General features: G+C 32.3%; 4 protein-coding genes and 2 pseudogenes across 4 annotated transcripts; 2 read left to right on the forward strand and 4 right to left on the reverse strand.

Moving 5' to 3' along the window:
* Positions 1-4,238: 4,238 nt before the first annotated feature.
* On the forward strand, positions 4,239-4,921 carry LOC104738446 (putative lipid-binding protein AIR1 pseudogene; annotated as a pseudogene).
* A 3,704-nt stretch (positions 4,922-8,625) lies between these two features.
* On the forward strand, positions 8,626-9,317 carry LOC104738447 (putative lipid-binding protein AIR1 pseudogene; annotated as a pseudogene).
* Positions 9,318-12,414: 3,097 nt separating this feature from the next.
* LOC104737370 (vesicle-associated protein 4-3) lies at positions 12,415-14,598 on the reverse strand. Its single transcript, XM_010457538.2, has 7 exons — positions 14,068-14,598; positions 13,565-13,635; positions 13,399-13,480; positions 13,193-13,311; positions 13,034-13,111; positions 12,787-12,909; positions 12,415-12,648 (listed from the first exon to the last, which is right to left on the reverse strand). Exons 1-7 carry the CDS (start codon positions 14,384-14,386, stop codon positions 12,595-12,597), a joined length of 846 nt encoding a protein of 281 aa, XP_010455840.2. The 5' UTR covers positions 14,387-14,598; the 3' UTR covers positions 12,415-12,594.
* Positions 14,599-14,704: 106 nt separating this feature from the next.
* LOC109128402 (putative defensin-like protein 165) lies at positions 14,705-15,208 on the reverse strand. Its single transcript, XM_019234618.2, has 2 exons — positions 15,092-15,208; positions 14,705-14,989 (listed from the first exon to the last, which is right to left on the reverse strand). Exons 1-2 carry the CDS (start codon positions 15,141-15,143, stop codon positions 14,793-14,795), a joined length of 249 nt encoding a protein of 82 aa, XP_019090163.1. The 5' UTR covers positions 15,144-15,208; the 3' UTR covers positions 14,705-14,792.
* Positions 15,209-16,335: 1,127 nt separating this feature from the next.
* LOC109128424 (uncharacterized) lies at positions 16,336-16,909 on the reverse strand. Its single transcript, XM_019234693.2, has one exon. The coding sequence runs from the start codon at positions 16,798-16,800 to the stop codon at positions 16,534-16,536; it is 267 nt and encodes an 88-aa protein (XP_019090238.1). The 5' UTR covers positions 16,801-16,909; the 3' UTR covers positions 16,336-16,533.
* Positions 16,336-17,068, reverse strand: LOC109128425 (uncharacterized). The gene is given in 2 exon segments (XM_019234694.2): positions 16,336-17,028; positions 17,030-17,068. Coding segments are annotated over 2 exon segments (150 nt in total). The 3' UTR covers positions 16,336-16,917.
* Between the last annotated feature and the right edge of the window lie 3,318 nt (positions 17,069-20,386).

A 20,386-nucleotide genomic window follows, 5' to 3' on the forward strand; every position in this document is an offset into this window, starting at 1 on the left:
GGTTACTCAAACCCAAATCCCATGAGGATTATGGTATAGGGACTCCCCTATAAATAGAGAGCGATTTCGACATGATACATGGGAAATCGAGAGCAAAACAAGAGACCAAAAACACAGCCACACAACTCAATTCCAAAGCATTGCTAGGGTTCCTAAATTGACTCATTGTGCCTTAAACTCTTGTATTTGAGCTTGATACTTTGATCAATAAAAACGACTTTTCAACATCTATTTCTTGTTTCCGTAGTCTCTAAACGAATCGATTATTTTTGCCCAAACAGTTACTAGCGTGTCGAAAGGAAAACTAAATTCTCGATCTCTCCTAACAGGTTAAAGCTAGTTGCCGTGAACCATATATATTTTGGCATGTTCAACCTTATTTTATTACGGAATATAATAAAATCAATACGACTTATCCACGAAACTATGTTATTTATTCAGGAAAATCATAAAAGTAGTATGATTTCGAACATATATCTCATTAAATATAGATAATAGAAAATTATTATCCAAAAAAGATAAGTAATAACAACGATTTTGTCGTTATTATCGTTGGGTACAAACCAACATCCCACATCGGAAAATTAGAAAAGAAGTTTCTAATATATAAGTTAAGTCCAAACCTACTTAGTATGATGTCTTTTGGGAAGGAGCCCAATAACAAATCCGTGCGGGCTTTACCATCTTGGCCTAAAGCGGACAATATCATACTAATGGGCTTGACTTGGGTTTAGAAAGCCCAGGAATCCAAGATTAGAAAAGAAGTTTCTAATATATAAGTCAAGTCCAAACCTACTTAGTATGAGGCCTTTTGGGAAAGAGCCTAATAACAAATACGTGCAGGTTTTGCCATCTCGGCCCAAAGCGGACAATATCATACTAATAGGCTTGACTTGGGTTTAGAAAGCCCAAGAATTTGTTAAATTAGGGCTTATCTTGGGTTTTCAACTAAAAGCCAATTGACAATTAGTGGATTGGCCCTAACCCTTTATATATTAATGATAGTCCCTTCAAACTTTCGATGTGGGTTTTGGATTGTTAGAACAAGAGGCATGTCTGTATCCACTTTTCTAGGTCCACCAGAACTTAAACCTTGAGCTCTGATACTATGTTAAATTTGGGTTTATCTTGGGCTTCCAACTAAAAACCAATTGACAATTAGTGGATTGGCTCTAACCCTTTATATATTAATGATAGTCCCTTCAAACTTCCGATGTGGGACTTGTATCGTATCCAACAGTTATAACACCTTAATATATAGATTATATTTTGGATCTACTCTTAACAAATTCTTTTATATTATTTATATTGGATTGGAGAAGATTGCGTGCATTGCAAAGTTGCAATTGGACGCATAATAAGTATTCCTAAATTTTAAGTTACTCGAATTGGGATTTTCATTTTTTTTTCCACACTATAAAATTGAGCTTTGATCTCAGTATTGTTTTAAACCATCTAATAAAATGGGGAAAGGCTGACGTTGAAACTATACGATTATTATTAGGTTAGACTTATCAAATCATTTTAATTGGATATTAAAATCTTATTATTATTATTATTATTATTTTATTTTAGTATCCAAACTAGTCTATCTGTCCATCTTGTAACCCCTGTTATAAGGATCGGAATGATTTGATAAGTCTAACCGTTTGAGATGTACCAAAACAATTATCACATGCATATGAAGTGACTTTGTGTGAGATTATGAGAAGACTAATGATGTTATGAGTAAACAATTATCACATGCATGCAAATAATGTTTCAGAAATAAGGGTCATAGAAGTCTGCCCCGTGAAAAGCGTGAAGGAATAAAGAACCGTAGTCTTAAGATGTGCTTAGTTACGTATATTGGCCGAGGGTGCCAAAAAGTCACAGAAATAGATGTCTGACTATAATTTGCCTCTTTTAAAGGAACTAACGTTTAATGGGTTCAACTTTTCTTGTTATGAAAAAAACGAAAAAAAAAACCTAGATACATATACTCACTTGCAATGTAAGTTATATATATATATATATATATATATATATATTTGATATTTAGAGAAGTATTCTGTTTCATAATATAATATGTTTACAAACTTTCTATGCAACATTTAGATTAATTTTATATTTTATATTATGCTCTCTTGTTTATGATTGGTTTAACTTTGTAAAAGTAAATATTTTTTAATATGAGTGTTTTAACTAAAACATCTTATATTTTGAAACAAAGAGAATATTACAACGATAATACACAATTTATGAAACTTATGCACAATTAATGTCTAAAATAAAATTAATATATTTGTTTAACTTTTGAATAATATCGCGAAGGCCCTGTATATATTGATATAATTTGTAAATTTGGGAGTTGTATTGTTGTTAATTAGATACGAAGATCGACTTCAACCACCAAATTTCTTTTATGGATATCTATACTATTAAAGCAGAAGTACTCACTAGACTCAAATTGGACCATGATTTTGTTTTGGTACATTTTTCATTAAAAATGATTAGAGAATCACATAATTTAATTAAATTAACCTATAGTTACGATTTATCTAAATGACCATTATACCCCTTGCTCGACCACTTAATTACGATCAGGTCGGGACGCGGATCCTCTTTAACCTGGAAATAGAAGAAATAAAACTCGCGGATCTGTTTGTACTCCAGGTTTATAATATTCGGATCCTGTATGTTCTTTGGTTCAAGAATAATTATTCATGTTACCAAACAGAGGTATAATCCCTATAAATAAGAAAATTGCTATCTGAGTATTTAATGGCTTCAGTAATATCAAATATTAACTACTACCATACTTAATCCCTATAATTATTACAAATATTAATAATAATGAGAAATCTTTAATAATTATGGATTGTGACTTTGTTGCTTCCAAAATAATCAATAGATTAAATACGAAATTGTATATATGTGCAAACTTATTTAATTTGCTTTTATTGTGAGATATTTACGGAAACAAAAAATCAACTTAATACAATTAAATAAAAACAAATCATCATTTAGTTTAGATTTTTCAATATTTCCTTAATGAAATTATAGTAATTAATTATGATTAGTATATATGGAAAGAATAAAAAAAGTAGAAATTATATATATGTAAAGTTGTAAACTAGTTTACAGAAAATGTGTACTGTATATCCCACATCGACTAAATATTTTGGAATATATATGGTTCATAATCACTATAAATATATGACTAATATGTTTTGAGTACAAATGAGTAGGAATCTTGATTTATCAGGTATCCAAATTTAACAGTTTAATTTGGTTATATATTTGAGCATATTTAAACTTTTAAAAAGTAAAGATATTATAATATATTTACGTTTTTTAAAAAAGTTTAAGAGATTATAAATATTTAAATTTTTATAGAATGTTTAAATTATTATAAATATTTGATCTCCGTCGAAAGTTTAAAATATTATAACATATTTAAGTCTATAAAATATTTAAGTAATATTAATATTTTTACTCTTAAAATTTTTAAAATCTAAAAAAAGTTTGAGTTAAACCCGTTAAAACAGGTATTTTTATCAAACTATAAATTAAATTGGTTTTTTACAATTTTGTTAATATTAACTTTTAAATGATAACCAAAATTGAAATATCTCACACTAAAATTTAACAAGCAACTTCTCCTCTTTTGACAACAAACCAAAATAAAGAAAAACTCATCCTCTTACAAACCTACTATCCGATATTGCGGTGTGTCTATCCTCTTACAAAACTACTATCCGATATTGTGGAGTGTTTATTCTCTTACAAAACTACTATCCAATATTGCGGTGTGTCTGTTTCCATGAAAATTATATTTTACAAACTACTTACTCTATTAGGATTTCCAATTTACTGTATAACTCCAAATATACAAATAAACATAAACAAAGAAAATAAGACAAAATAAAAAACTATATTACAAAAATACAAATTACAAAAAAAAAGTAATTAACAAATATATAATCATGTGCTGTAGCACGGGGTATCACCTAGTATAAATTATTACCACCACCTAAGTTGTTTATTAAAGTAAGAACCATAAAATTTTAGTGAGTACCAGCTAATTTGAACAATGATGAAAACTTTTTTTTTAATCAAACTAAGTGTTGTTTAATGATCAAATCATATCTATAAAAAAAATTAGTCAACTAATCAGAACCTTCACGTTTCTCTCCTTATGAAAACCTTCACATTTCTCTCCTAACGAAAACCCTATAAATACCCACTAAGCACTTAACATTTATCTCCACCAATCTCAAACAAACTTAAACTCACTACTACTTCTTGAGCCTTACAACTCCACAAACCAATGGCTTCAAGAGCCTCCCTTGCACTCTTCCTTTCTCTCAACCTTCTCTTTGTCACTTACACCTCTGCGGCTTGTCCTAAAGATTCCCTACAGCTCGGTGTTTGTGCCAATGTTCTCAAGCTAGTGGACCTAACATTGGGAAACCCACCTGTAAAGCCATGCTGCTCTCTTATCCAAGGTTTGGCTGACCTTGAGGCTGCAGTCTGCCTATGCACTTTGCTCAAGGTTAACATTCTTGGAATTAACCTTAACCTTCCCATCGATCTCAGCGTACTCCTCAATATTTGCGGTAAAAAAGCCCCAACGAACTTCCAGTGCGCGTAAGTTGAATACTTATAACATACCTATAAAATGAATGAATCATACAGTTTGATGAATTGTGGAACCTATTGTCTTATCTTCTTGTTTTCTTTTAAGGTTTTTTGTTTCTCTGTATTTTACTTGGATTATTGTTTATAAGGATCGTACGTTCTCATGCAATAATGGATTATCTGTAATCGGCAAGTTTGTACTCCGATCCCTTTATTTTATTTCGCCTGCAAGTGTATGTACTCCTTTGCTTTATTGTTTTGTAACTGTGCCGTTAAAATTTGATAAATAATTCACTTATTGCACTGTTCACTCTAACATTGCGTTCCAAACGCTTTACTTCAGATCGCCAGCTAAACTACCCTAGTTGCTAGGGGCTAGGGCTAGCCATATGGTCCGTACTCGGTACACACTTATCTTATTAATATTGACCAATACACTCTCTCAATACTGTTTCAACGCTAAGCATAATGGCTCTTTAGAAACTCTGTCGCCAGTTTCTTTGCCTTTAACATCCTCTTCTTTTCCCTAACTGAAGCCACCCCTTTCCATTGTCCACCATCGTCTTCTTACAAACCATAGCCAACCCGAAGCGCTCCTGCCGTCGAGACATGCCCAAAAGATGTTTTGGAGCTTGGTGTTTGCGTTAACGCGCATAACTAGTTCAATGTGAGCATAGGTGCTTGTCTGGTTTAGCCGTGTTGCAGCCTCGTTGACGGTTTGGTTGACCTAGAATCTGAGGTTTGTCTTTGTACCGCGTTTACAGCTTATTGACGGTTTGGTTGACATTTTGATTGATTAATTCTGCATCAAAAAGCCATGCATGGTTTACAGTGTTTATAGCATCTAGCGATAGCGTACTCTGAAACTCTAAACGTGGTGGACAAGTCTAAACCCAAGAGTCGGTTAAACCTCAAAAAAACAAGATTAAATTAATTTTAGAATATTAATGTTTGATATGTGAACTAATTTTTGATATGTGAACTATGTATCGCTGTAGCGAGTTTCGATTATATATATATATATACAGATTATTAGGTTTTGTAAGATTCACAATCAAAATTAATTTGTAATGAGTAAATTGATCATTGTTTTTGATATAATATTTTTTAGACGTCATTGTCGATGTGAGATTTTCAACGCAAATGACTCTTTTAACTATTTTAGACTGAATTTCATAATAACATAACTCGTTATTCTTTTCTTTTGTTTCTAAATCATTTAAAAATTCTGACCCAATGAGAATCCAATAGAGACCGTTACATTTGTATATTTGAACTAATGTATAGCGAGTTTGGGTTATGATTAGTTAACGAATATTATGAAGTGTGAACCATATTTTTTGGTAACAAAAAATATCTTATGAAAACCTAAGCATCATGTTTTTGGTATATAATACTACTGATTATGTGAATCAATTATTTGCACATCCCAAAAATATCTACGCCTTCAGAGAACATACATCAAAAGTTCAATTTCGTTTTCAGTTGATTATTGTTTTGATGTGTATGTAGTAAAATATTTACTACACTTTTACTTTTCTATTATTATTATTATTGTTATTATTATTATTTTTTGTCAAATACTTGATTCATTCTCATAAATTCAAGTACATGAAAGAAAATACAAAAATTCAAATTTGAAAGCAAAATTGCAACAAAGACAATCTCTAATGTCAAACAAAGATAGATTATATCGACAAATGATCCAAGAGAGCTTTGAGGCATTAGCTAAGAAGAAAATATCCTATGACAGGTCATGGTTTGTCGATAAATCTGTCACGAGAAGTTCGGTGGTAGACGGATTGGTCTCTGTCAAACAATGACTAGGTGATGTTGATAAGGTTGTCATGGCTAAGCTACTTGCCGGCTCAAAAAAAGACTACTTGAGGTAGTTCAAGAGCCATAACATTAAGCTCCATGTGCTTGCGAGTAAAGAAACTCTCCAATGAAGCTGTCGAATAAATATGCCAAAGGTAGGTGTCGAAGCGTAGCAGGTGGAGTCTCTAGCATAAGCTTTCACTACACAAAGCTTGCAGTCAACATGAAGGCTCGACGTGACTTGCAATTAATGCCCTTTAATCCTGAATTTATGGATATGCATGTAATGTGCTCGACCTTTAAATTGTATTCATTCCTTTTTTATGTTTTCCTCGTTTTAATCAAAATGATATAGAGGAAAAATAACTTCTTAATCTGGTCCGTAAGTATTGGATTTGTACATGCACACGCGTGCACCAGATTTGTAAATTCTGCTTTAAAAAAACCATGCATGGTCTATATATATATGTTTTTTTTGTGTGGATGTGGTCTATATATGTTTATAGCAACTATCATAGTGAAAAAGGTTATAATCCTCATTTAGAATAAGCAACGTACGTACTCTCAACTGTAAAGCTTAATTGCTTAATAAAGTTTTTTTACAAAAATGTGAACTGTTTTCCGTTGGTATCTTTGATTTAATAAGATCGACTGTCTAAACCCCAGAGCCGGTTAAACTTCTAACGAACAAGGGTAAATTAATTTTAGAATAGAAATATTTTATATGTGAACGTTATATAGCTGTCGCGAGTTTGGGTTGCGATTGTTATATATATTAAGTCTCGTTTCAATGTTTTTCTTTTTTTGAATTTTGATTTTTTTCGTTTGTTTTCAAACTATCTGACTCAATTAATTAACTCGTGAAGATTCAAAAAGAACAACTACTAGCACTAGCTCTTAAAACCTTACGTAATGTAATAACTTTTGATTTTTGTATCAGTATGAATTTATTCATATTATTTCTGTAATTTTTGTATTCGATTTTCTCTTTAATTTTTACACTCTGACCCGATGAGAACTAAAGACTTCTTTTTTAATATATGTGACTCGATGGAATTCAAAAGAACACCGATATGATACTCTATTGTTCGTAGTGAAAAATGTGAACTAAAGTTGTGGCGAGCTGTCTGGATTATGACTTGTTAACGAATATTATGAAGTGTGAAGCATGTTTTTTTGGTAACATGAAAAACACTAAGCATCAGATTTTTTTTGGTATTCTATTGGTTATGTCATATATTATTTGGTATACTTTGTTATGTCATATACTTTTGGTAAATGATCAAATCTTTGCACACATCACATATATATCGGGTCAACTTTTAAAAAGAAAAATATAGAGCAAGTTCAACTTCGTTTTCACTTGATTATTATTTTATAAATTGATTTTATGCCGTTGACAAAAAAAAATTGATTTTATGCCATTATTATCTGGATACAGAAATATATTATTTTATTCCTTTTGGAAGAAAATCTATAATATTTACTATACTAATCTTCTATTAACCGAAAGAATTTCATATGGGAAACACATATGAATCTCCTATAATCATATATGGTCACATAAAAACTATTGTGTTCATTAAGATTAAACTTCACCTTAATACACAAGAAAAAATTTCACCAAAATATTGTACTTGGTTTTAAACATTTTAACTATTTGAACCATATCAATATCTTTCACTTTTTATCATTTTTTTAAGAAATATACTATGTAGTTAATTGAAGAAAATTTCATGATATAAAAAATCAGATAATAAGAATAGACCTGACCGATAATTCTTTAGTAAAGAATGAGTTGGCATGATGATTATCGTATTGGTACTAGCCTGTCGAAGAAATTATCGATCTCTCCAATAGTCTATCTGTCTAAACAAGCTACTCACTGAAAAATAGCCTGAGAGATATTTAAAAAAGGTAACTTCAAACAAGATGATATTTTGGCTATTAACTTTTCAATGATGGATATCCACGTACCCTTGTAATTGTATTGCTGGAAATATTATAGATTGTTTTGAATTATTATACTCTTTAGAGATTACCAGCTAACTTTTACAATGATGAAAATTAAGTGTTCTTTAATAATCAAATCATATCTATAAAAAAAATAGTCAACTAATCCCCTATTAAAGACAAATTATCAATTAAACCTTCTCATTTCTCTCCTAATGAAATCCCTATAAATGCCCACGAAAACACTTAACATTTCTCTCCACAAATCTCAAACAACTATAAACTCACAAATACTTCTTGAGCCTTTTTAACTCCACAAACAAATGGCTCCAAGAACCTCCCTTGCAATCTTCCTTTCTCTCAACCTCCTCTTCATCACTTACACCTCTGCGGCTTGTCCTAGAGATTCCCTACAACTCGGTGTTTGTGCCAATGTTCTCAAGCTAGTGGACATAACATTGGGAAATCCACCTGTAACGCCATGCTGCTCTCTCATCCAAGGTTTGGCTGACCTTGAGGCTGCAGCCTGCCTTTGCACCTTGGTCAAGGTTAACGTTCTTGGAATCAACCTTAACCTTCCTATCGATCTCAGCGTACTCCTCAATGTTTGCGGTAGAACACCTCCAACGAACTTCCAATGCGTGTAAGTTGAATACTTATAACATACCTATAAAATGAATGAATCATACAGTTTGATGAATTGTGGAACCTATTGTCATCTTCTTGTTTATTTTAAGGTGGCTTTTTTTTTTGGGGTATTTTTCTTTTTGTTTGGTTAAAATGAACGTACGTACGTTCTCATGCAATAATGGATAATGGGGTTGTGTGTGTAATCGGCAAGTTGGTAATCCTTTGCTTCATTGTAACTTTTTCTTTCGAATTTGATTAATAAAAGTATCAATCACTGTCGTTGACGTTGTCTATATGTCTATCTTAAAAACCAAGGTGACATTATATACTATATCACTACGTACAAAACTTGTGTTTATTAGTATATCGTTGTAAGCATTAAGACATATTTTACATCAGACCATTGCTGATAAAAACACAAATTATCCTAATTAAGACAACATAATTCTGCAAAACTGGATAAACCAAACATATATCTGTCTTATACGCAAGTACGTACTCCTTTATTTTTTCGCCAGCAAGTACGTACTCCTTTGCTTTATCAAACACTACAACACAATGAGTTGTGTCTCTTCGTACTTGTGACTGGGATGAAACAACACAAACTGAAACGTCACGACCGAAATATTGCAACTTTGAATCTCAATTATCGACCATGACATTGCGTTTCAAGCGCTTTGCTTCAGATCGCCAGCTAAACTACCCTAGCTAGGGGCTAGGGCGAACACATGTTCAGTACACACTTATCCTATTAATATTGACCAATACACTCTTAATATCTTCACCAATCTCAAGCAAATAACTCCGCTATTATTTCGACATTTCCTTGCCTCTCTGGTTGTAAACCATCGTCTTCTTACAAACCATATATAGCCAACCCCAAGCGCTCCTGCCATCGAGACATGCCCAAAATATGCTTTGAAGCTCGGTATTTTTGTTAAATCGCCTAACTTGGTATTTTTCTTAAATCGCCTAAGCTTGTTGAATGTGACATTAGGACGGGTCCTTATCATCTGAGTTGTATTTAATGTATAACACCTAAATTACCTGAAAATAAAAATAAATAAATAATATAGGTGGAACCGTGGAAGGAACCGACCAAACAAAAAACAAACTCTAAAATTTATACATTTTCAACCATAAATTATGATTTAGGACTTTGCATCAGTTTCACAATTGCAGATACCTTGAACTAAGAATAAAATTAATAGTAAACCAATGAAAAGTATGTTAAATTTGGGTTTATATCGGGATTCTAACTAAAAACCAATTGATAATTAGTAGATTGGCCCTAATCCTTTATATATTAATGATAGTTTTATTAAACTTCAGATGTCGAACTTGGATTGTATTCCAACAATTTCCCCTTCAAACCAAGGACTACATATGAGATTTTAACACGCTTTCTCGAGATGATAACTCCATCTCGAACCGATCCCACTTGGACCGATAATAAACTTCTTCTTGGACCCCCATTACTTGGGTTAACATATATGTATCCACTTTTCTAGATCCACCAGAATTTTAATTTTGGGCTCTGATACCATGTTAAATTTGGGTTTATTTTGGGCTTCTAACTAAAAACCAATTGGCAAATAGTAGATTGACCCTAACACTTTATATAGTAATGATAGTTTTATCAAACTTCAGATGTGGGACTTGGATTGTATTCCAACAAGGTATAACAAAATTGGCATATTCAAGAGATCATGTTTTATAATCTTTTACAAGATGTGATTATATTCAATTTTTTGTTTTAATGTTTTATGTAAATGCTGGGTGAATTGGTAGGACGCGTAGAGGAGTTCTTTCATTTGAGCATCGAGGACTCACAATTGTACGTTCGTTATGATGACGTTTGTCTGCAATGTTTTGAATTTTTCCTACCAATTTATTCATAATTGTCCTGGGGTGGGGTTCGATCCACTGTTATGGCAATAATAGTATCATGAAAAAAATAAGAAAGTTGGCAATAACATCAAATTCTTAATTAAGCATTAAAAAGATTATACAAAAAGGTAAGTTAATTGAGTCTTAAGCATTAATAAGATTAGCCAAAAATGATGGTTTTTTTTGCCGATGAAGGCTTTGAACCAAGATATGAGCTAAGAGAGGAGCCCAAGATAGAAGATGATAATGAAGACAGCAGAGAGTCCTAGGAGTAGACTCACTGTTTGGACACCATATATCACCCTCGGGCGTTTTAGGAGAAACAAAATGAGATCAAAGGCCATGTAGAGTACAATAGTCAGGATGAAGAACCAAGAGAAGTCGGCGGCAGAGGCAACGGCGGAAAACTTGGAGGCGTCGAGAAGGCTAAGAAATCTTGCCGGAACAAATAGCATCAAAGTCCCAATCAGCCAGCGGATGCCGTCGTAAGACTCTTTAACAAAAGTTTTCCAGAGGTCGGTCACAGGGGCGGCGGCGGCGGCTTCATCCTCCTCTCCGTTTGAATCACCACAACATCCCGCTAAGCACCTTTGGGACCAAAACGCAGAAAAAAAAAACAAACTCTGAAATTTATATATTTTCAACCATAAATTATCACTTACGACTTTGCATCAGTTTCACAATTGCAAATACCTTAAACTAAGAGTAAAATAAATAGTAAATCAATAAGAAGGTATAACAAAATTGGCATATTTATAATCTTGTACAAGATGTGATTATATACTATTTTTTAAGTTTTATGTACATATTATCTTAAGATCCATTCTCAATATGTGTATTTGTGGTGGGATGTTGAAAATCTTCCAAAAAAAGTCTTCAAGAACTGAGTACGCTATTACGAAAAATTGAAGCTTGTATTCTTGATCCGGATTTGCTTATTGGCCCATGTAGTTTATGATACACTTTACCCTCACAATTAACTGATCGTAGCTAGTTAATTATAAAATTTCAAAATTTAGAAGTTTAAAATGAAAATAACTGTCAATACCACATCTAATTTTTTTATGAGATTTTCCCAAAACAAAAACTATTAACATTTTATCATACATATAAAAGACAAAATTAGTATATAAAAAAAATACATTATGGTGTAGCGTGTGGATTTTTTATCTACTAGAGGATTGTAACTTTAATCTGGTCCGTGAGTATTGGATTTGTTCAGACCAAAAGCCATCAGCCATATGTATGGGCAAGAGTGAGATTTCAGACACAAATGGTTTTTCTAACTATTTATCCTGATTAAATTTCATTAATTATATAACACAAACTTGTCACAGTTTTGTAAAAATTTCACATAGAATCGATACGATTATTTTTTCGTTGGCGGAATAATGAATTTATTTCAATTAGCATGTGTGTTATGTTTACATCAGAACTTGCAGATCCAGGAGTTAGCAGAACGTTAGAGGCGACAAAGCTTTGGATCGGTAGAGGTCGAAGTAAACATATAACAAGATCAATGTTTCTTTTAAGCTGGAACAATCGTTGTTCTTAACTGTAAATAACAAAAGTCACATTTTTTTTTCTGTTCTCTTCACACACATTGTGATTAACCACACAACTAAACCAAACACATACATACACACAACACACATATTCTGTATTGGTGACCTTTTAGTTTCAAGCCATGTCTCCTCCTTGTTGCTGTGCAAGATACCTATCTCGGCGTTGCTTCTGGTTATATTACAACAAAGGAGAAAAAACATTAAACAATTATAATCACACTTTCTTGTCTTATGAAAAAAAAAAAAAAAAAACAAAATCAAACCCAGAGAAGAGTAATCTTATGAAAATAATAGCATTGCGTCGCACCCATTCATCTATTACAAGTCCTTCTCCAATTGGCTTTGGACCAACAACACCCTCTGATGCTTTCTTCCGTGCTTCATCTACAGCATCCGCTTCTGCTAATTGACTCTTCAATTTCTCCATCATCTTTTTGAGAGAAGGTAACAAGATTAAAGATCAGCTATATTTAGAAGTGTCTAAAGCAGTGAAATGATCCCAACTAGTTCACAAATGATGGCGACAACAAAAAAACGGAAGAAGAAAGACTCACGGGGTTAGAGCTTTCAGGATCCAAGAATACCACACGCATTACTTGCTCCTCAGAGACATGCTCTTTTTGCTCCTCAAACTGCAAACACACACACACAAAAGTCTCAAATCTATCTTCTCTTTTAGATTCTGACCAATAGTTATTACCATTGTCACTTACCAGCTCAGGCATATAATCCGTTGGGACTTTCATCTTTAGGCTCATAATTTTAAACTTAACCCCGCTCTTTTGTTCCACCGGCCTTTCACTATTCTCAGGAGGCTCAACAAACTTGAAAACTAACAAGAAGTAGTAACAGTCAACGCATAATCCTCGGGGGCCAATGCTAGAAATACCAATTGATCAAAATAGATAGAAACAAATACCAGTTGCGATAATTTCTTCCCCAGGAGCAAGAATAGCACCAGCTGGGCGCATAAAGCAACTCTTTGGCTCCGTTGTTTGAAACTGAAGAAACCGACCGAATCAGCAGAGACTTAAAAAAAGGAACGATGGCAACTACCATAATCAAAAACTTGATCCAGAACAAACCTTAAAAGCTACATGAGACTTGCTCGTATTCTTAATCTTAATAGCACTCCTGACTTGCTTCCCAGGCTCATCTTCAAACAAAGTTCATAAACTTAAATCAGTAAATCTTTTAAACTAATTTGCAGAAACACCATCCAACGACCTGAAAGAACTACCTCAATTACAATCTCATTGTAAACTAGAGTGAATCTTGAAATTGACAAAGAATTTGCTCAATGGCTTTACACAGTTTATAGTAACCTTATCAATCTGTATCTGTAAATATATATTTTTTTTCCAGTAAGCAGACAATTACAAAGGTCAACATCATCATCCTCAATATATATTATCCAATTTCATATGGATTCCAAGAAAAAGAAAATGCTAAAACCCAGTCAAGTCCATATCACACTATGATCCAAAAACAAATCAGTCAAATTCGAGTGAGAATCATAAAATCCGCTAATTCAATTAATTTAATGGAGATTGAGATTAGAGTAGTAATCAATATATATAGAACTCACAGGGGAAGTAGAGTTTTGCAGAAGGATCAAGCTTCAATCGGCGTTTCGTAGGAAGAAGCGATCTAGCGACAGATGACATAGAAGGGATCGTGGCGGCGGCGGATTGATGATGGTTTTGTTGACCTAATCCTTCGACTACAGGAGGTCCGTGGTATTGAAAATGGCGTGTTTGATGAATGTAATTTTGATTTAGATGAGACGACGAAGGAGTAGTCATGGATGAGGAGGTTGCTTGAGCGTTGTTGGAGTTTCGAAAGGGGAGTTTGAATTTTCCCCAACGTCGACCATCGGAATCTGATTTCTCCTCCGTTAAGGCCATCGGAGAATCGGGGAAAGCTTCAAAGTAGATTTGATTGGGTTTTTAGTGTTTTTTTTTTAATTAAAAGAGAAGACGAAGAAGATGTAAAACAACGCAGAATGAAATAGCGTTTATTACGATCGCGTTTTCTGATTCGTTTTATGGTTTGGTTTGTGGCGATTGCGTTATGAATGAAACGGTTAGGTTTATAGTATAAGCTTATCGTCTAATGTATTGTAGTGGTTAGTAAGATACGGTTAATAATGCAATCGTAAAATAAAAAAGGACGTTTGAGATTTAATTACTACTGGAAAGTGGAAATGTATTTTGATGACATCATTTTTCTTAGTTGAAGATAAAAAATTTATTTCGTATCCCAAATTAATATTATATATAGATTATGATAATGTTTTTAAACTGAGTTAAATCATAGTCCAGGGCCACAATTGTAGAAACAGTTACATGTGTACTTGCCAGAGGTTGGTGGCGTCTCAACACAAACTCCGTTGCCACTTAACTTCTTGAAACACTCTTCTCTGCACTTTGCCAATAAACATTGTGTTCCCGGCTCTAGTACTTTCCTGCATCTCTTTTGTGCCTCAGTTTTTGGAGCAATCGTTATTACTGCCAACCAATATAGTAAGTAAGTATATAAAAAAAACTCATTTGTACGTACATTGTCATATTAGATCGTTGATCATATACGAATTAATAAAGTTAATTTACCTGAGAGGAGAACTAGAAAAACCATGAAATAAGAAAACAATTGCTTGTTCATGGTGCGAGATTTTTTATTAATATTTGAATAATGTTTGAGAAAGAAATCGAGTGAATGTGAATTTTTATTATGTTATTCATGAGCTCATGGCCAACACTTATATACAATCCTCTAGCTAGCTCTCGGTCAACACTTGTGTGATATACTATTAAGGAAGAAGGAGATGATTGTCTAGAGAGTAGAGATTGATTCAAAGGCTTGACCATATCTCATGAATATTTGAAGATGACCGAGACAAGTTTTGACTGCCTTCCCACCTGTGTAAATGTGTAATAGAAATAGAAGGAGTCTCACAATATATCATCAAATAAAAGGGCTGAAAAAAGTTGTTGACTACTCCAACCCTTTAAAAAAACAAAGGGCAATTAGTTGTTGTTGATAACATATGTATATGATATTATTAATTACTACTAGGTTAGCGCACATGAGAATTCAACAATATTTAAATTATAAATAATCTCATATTCTTTTTTATAATAAATATTATTAGTTTATTAAAAATAAAATCTTTGGGTGTGATTAATGACAAAAACAAAGTGGTACAAGTGGTACAACTTTAAATTTTTACCAACCACAAAAACTTAACTAAAAACCTTATTAAAAACTTTACACTCAGCTTTTTTGTACAACTTTTATGTACAGCTCTTTTTTACAATTTTACACTATTCCGTAAAAACTTACAGTTTTACAACTTCAGCTTACAGTTTTTTTGTACAGCTTTAAATACGTTACCAATCAAACATATCATGTTTAACAATTTTCTGCATAAAAAACCCTCAAATCTATTTTTTTTTTCGTTAACCCACAATCATCAGAAAATGTAAATCAATTATACAAAGTTAAAAATAATTTAAACGAATATTAGATAGTATTTGTGTTTGATTTCATATTACGTTTTTTTCAAACTCAAAAAAATCAAATTGGATTATTTTTCGTTTAGTCATGTTTTGATATATAACCTGATTTAATTTGATGCACCTCCAACAATTATATATATCATAATCCATTAAAAGATTCCAAGTTGGAGTGTCGAAAATAAAAGATTCCAAGTTGGAGTTTATTAAAAATCCAAAAATATCATATGCAAACATTACGTATCATCACCGTTATTAAAACAAAGAAATAATATAAGCATTTCTTATACTCTATAGTTTCTAATATTAAATTACTGACTTACAGTATTCACAAAGTATAATGAAAATGTTTTGATTTGTGATAAACAAACCATTTTCTTCATAGCTTCTCTTCAATATGTACATAAGAGACTTTACAGAGAAGTACACAAAGTAGGCAAAAAAGGATAATTACAAAAAAAAAAAAAAAATATTCACAAAATGTTCAAACTCAAAAGCATAACAAACACACAGTTAAGAAACGTTTCAGATCAGATCTAACAAGAACCCCAACAGCTCAGAAACATGACAGTCCTTAAAGATTCCTCCGCCTGCCTCAGCTTCTCACTCGCCGCTAAACCAAATCGTCTCGATTCAAGATCGCCTTTATTAAGTCTTCTCACCGATGACGACGACGAAGACGAAGACGAAAGTGAACTCTGCGGCGACGAGACTGATTCTTTGACGGAAGATCTTAAAGCCGTCGCATCACCGCCGCTCTCCTTCATCAACTTACCGGAAAACTGGCTAATCACTCTGTTCATTTAAAAATTTCTGATCCTTTAGATTTTGTTTTTTTTTCTCTGCTAATTTATTATGGCTTTTCAGATTCCGAAGAGAGAGTTTTATTGTTCTTAAGAAGAAGTGAGAGGTGTTTCTGTTTAAATAGAGGGGACAAAGTAAGTGAGTGAGCCATATGATTTAGGAGAAACTACCGGCTGAGTCGGTATTAAACCGGAGGCTCGACGAATCTTGAGATTACTATTGGATAAAGTGACTGACAAGTGCCGGTTAAGAGAAGGTTCGCGACATGTGGTGGGATATGATCGAAGATGAATCTATGGATATTTTTTATTACTTTCTCTTTACTTTATTGTCCTTTTTTTGATAAAGAAATTAAAATATCTACATATGTCGTTTTTTTCTGATGGATAATTATGAATTATGATAATTACGATGTTTTTCACTTTGACGACGAAGTTAGTTGTTTCATTAATCGTTTCAAGATAAGTAGATAACGTTTATTTTTGTTTTGCTTCAGGGTTGTCTATTGTAAATTCCTTTTTTTTTTTTTTTTTTCTGATAAGGTTGTCTACTCGAGTTTTTGACCAAGTTTTCTTTTCTATATTTGTATTTCAATTTTCAATCATGCTTTTTCTTCAACACGACTTCATAGTTTATAGTTTTATGCTCAATTTTAAAATATTTAATATTACGTTTGAAATCATTTGGAAACTCGAAAGTGTTAGGATATAATAATGTTATTAAATACGGTCGTTTTCATGTCATTTTTTTTTGTATTGTACATTTGTAGTTTGTACTACGTACATGATCAAAAGAGTAAACTATGAATACGTAAAGATGGAAGATTAAAAAAACAAATGGATTTTGGGTGGTGTGTGATATTGTGCTAATTGCTAAAGGGACAAGCTTGTCTGCCACTAAGTTGTTTTGCCTTCATGTATACACTACTTGAACCTCGGCAAAAAAAAGTTTGAACCATTGTTGTAAGCCATGCATGCACCAAGTTCTTCATTCGTGTATCCATTGTTACCAACAGAGAGTCTAAAGCTTACCCCCTAACATTTCATACAATCAAGCCTAGCCTATATATCAATAGAATTACTACCTTAGTAATTAGACTTTATTCATACATTTGGTGGTGGTGGCTTCTGTTTTTGGTCGTGATGGTGATGGCAGTATATAAAGCTAGGTGAAGTACGCTAGTTGTCACAAAGTCGAGTATCGTCTCTGAAAAGTGAATTTCATCCGAAAGGTTCCCATCTTTTTTTTTTTTTTTTTTAATATAAAGATTCCATATACGTTTTTATTATTATTTGCTAAGCCTCCAACATATGCTAGCCAGAAAGTATCACCCATTCTAAATAATTTTATTTTTTTGGCCAAGATTTGCAAAGTCTCCATGTAATACCGACTTCGCAACAGTGAACACTCTTGAGAGGAAATGTGGGGATTATAATGGATCAATCGCCGAGCTTTAATTGTGTAGGTCCATATATAACTCGTAGCATAAATTAGCATTTCCGTTTCTGGCTACGACATCTTAACCACATATTTGTTTTTCTTTTAGTTGAACCCACAAAAAAAACGACGACAGGATTCCATTTATCTCAGAACAGAAATTTGAAATATGGCATGACCGACATAGTCAAAGCGAAAGAACATAACCCGAAATTAGCCCTATCCACAAATAAACAAATACTTTCTAAATTTATTTTATAGGATTTTATTAATTTTAAAAAAGCACATGCAAGTTAACAAATAAATTATATATTTTATACATACATACTAATATTACAATATATTATTTAATGCTTTATCATTTATCCTATAAATAAAAAGTCACTTAATCAATTATGTTATGACATGCGACAATTTTATCCAAAAATAAATAATAATTATGTGAAACAATAAATCTATTTGTTGGTAAAAAAATTAAAGTGAAAGTTTACAGGATTAAAGCATAATTGTTAAACTTCCCACGATCACATTATCACTCTAAAAAGAAAATCAAAAATAAATTAGAGGATAATTAGCCTCCATAATTGATATGTTGATATGCTCAAATTTATCTTAGAGTTACTCTCTCAAATTAAGAGGTCACTGCAGTACTTAGGGGTCGAATTCCACAAAGACTCAAGATCAAACACAATAAATTATAGAGTTTTATGATTACGCTAAACAGAATAATTTGAATTAAAATAAACAATGCAAAATATTAAATAAAAACTATGTAAATTCAGATGATCAAAAAGCTAGGCCCAGAGAATTTCTCAGGAAATTACAAAATATTAAATCAATAATTAAATTAGGATTCAAACAATTAAAATCAGATCTAGAACTCTAATCAATTTTGTTAAATAAATCAGTTCTCACTGCAAATATTATCTAAATTTAAAACCAAAAAATCCAAATCTCTTTGTAAAATTCTAGGTTAAAAATCAGCTTTAAAAACAAGTTTAGATTGTTCACAAAATTACTAAATCAAATCTCTTTGCAAGAAGTAATTTTGCTCATCAAAAGGTTTTATCATGAATAATCAATTATATTCTCATATCAATCAATAATCCTAAGATCTAAATCCAGATGGCTAACCAAAGATCTAACATTAAGAACAACTTATGATGAAGATCTAGAAAGATAAAGAATCATAAATAAACATATCTAATAATTCATAAAATCCCTGTGAAAAAACCCTAAACCTAACAAGCAAACTACTCAGACATAATCAATGAAGAACAAAACATAATTCTGAATAATAAACAAATGAGATTAAAAGAGTAAAGAGGGAGTTCACGAATTCTTCTCTCAAAGTAGTTCAGAGCTCTCTCCCAAAAGCTCTCAAAATCTCACAGGTTTGCAGAAAATAAAACTTGCTAGAATAAAACTTCAGGGTTTACAAAACCCAAAAACACTATATATATGTCCTAAAACACGTCAAAGACTAATGATGCAAATATGGAAAACTTCGGGCAACTTTGTAAAACTTCCAATTTTGAAGTCTTGTGTCGGATCAGCTTGGTGTCGACCGATGCTCCATTGGTGTCGGTCGTTGCTCTTCATAGGATCAGACTCCAAATTGATCTCCTCCGATTAAATGCTCCAAAACGATCCAAATTGCTTTGTTTCGTTCCATTCGTGCCAAAATCCTAGATAACCTGTAAAGACTCAAAGACAACTTAGAAACAAATGAAAAGACTCAAAAAACACACTTATATCATGGTTAAAAACCGTAAAAACCATGATATATCAATAATCCCACGATCTCTTCTATTCAAACTGTTGACAGCGACGTCGTCAAAGCTATATATATGTATCTCATTGATCATCTTTCTGTTGTAGATGTTAGTTTTATTTTTAAAAGTTGAGGCTAAACTCATTTAGGAGTAAGGCATGCTTCGTAAGATAACAACATATAATAAATTCCAAAATTTTGTTATTAACGCCGACAATCTCCGATGAGTTCATCATATAAGGCATATAGCCTCTGGTATGTTACGTATCTTTTATTTTATTCACTGTTTTTATATGATTATATTGTTTCTTTTTTTCTCAAATTTTTGTTTTCTGTCTTATATGTATGTTTAATATACTTTTGTTTTATAGACC

This window comes from Camelina sativa, chromosome 13 (genome assembly GCF_030686135.1).
Source record: "Camelina sativa cultivar CO46 ecotype springtype chromosome 13, ASM3068613v1".
NCBI classification, from domain to species: domain Eukaryota; kingdom Viridiplantae; phylum Streptophyta; class Magnoliopsida; order Brassicales; family Brassicaceae; genus Camelina; species Camelina sativa.

What these genes read in the sequence shown, in the direction of transcription:
- LOC104737370 (XM_010457538.2), bottom strand. Translation starts at nt 14,386, where the DNA reads ATGGCCTTAACGGAGGAGAAATCAGATTCCGATGGTCGACGTTGGGGA. An exon ending in CGGATTATATGCCTGAGCTG is followed by an intron (nt 13,112 to 13,192) that starts GTAAGTGACAAT and finishes GTGTGTTTGCAG; the next exon opens with TTTGAGGAGCAAAAAGAGCA. An exon ending in GACTTGTAATAGATGAATGG is followed by an intron (nt 12,649 to 12,786) that starts GTGCGACGCAAT and finishes TAATATAACCAG; the next exon opens with AAGCAACGCCGAGATAGGTA.
- LOC109128402 (XM_019234618.2), bottom strand. Translation starts at nt 15,143, where the DNA reads ATGAACAAGCAATTGTTTTCTTATTTCATGGTTTTTCTAGTTCTCCTC. An exon ending in TTTTCTAGTTCTCCTCTCAG is followed by an intron (nt 14,990 to 15,091) that starts GTAAATTAACTT and finishes ATTGGTTGGCAG; the next exon opens with TAATAACGATTGCTCCAAAA.
- LOC109128424 (XM_019234693.2), bottom strand. Translation starts at nt 16,800, where the DNA reads ATGAACAGAGTGATTAGCCAGTTTTCCGGTAAGTTGATGAAGGAGAGC.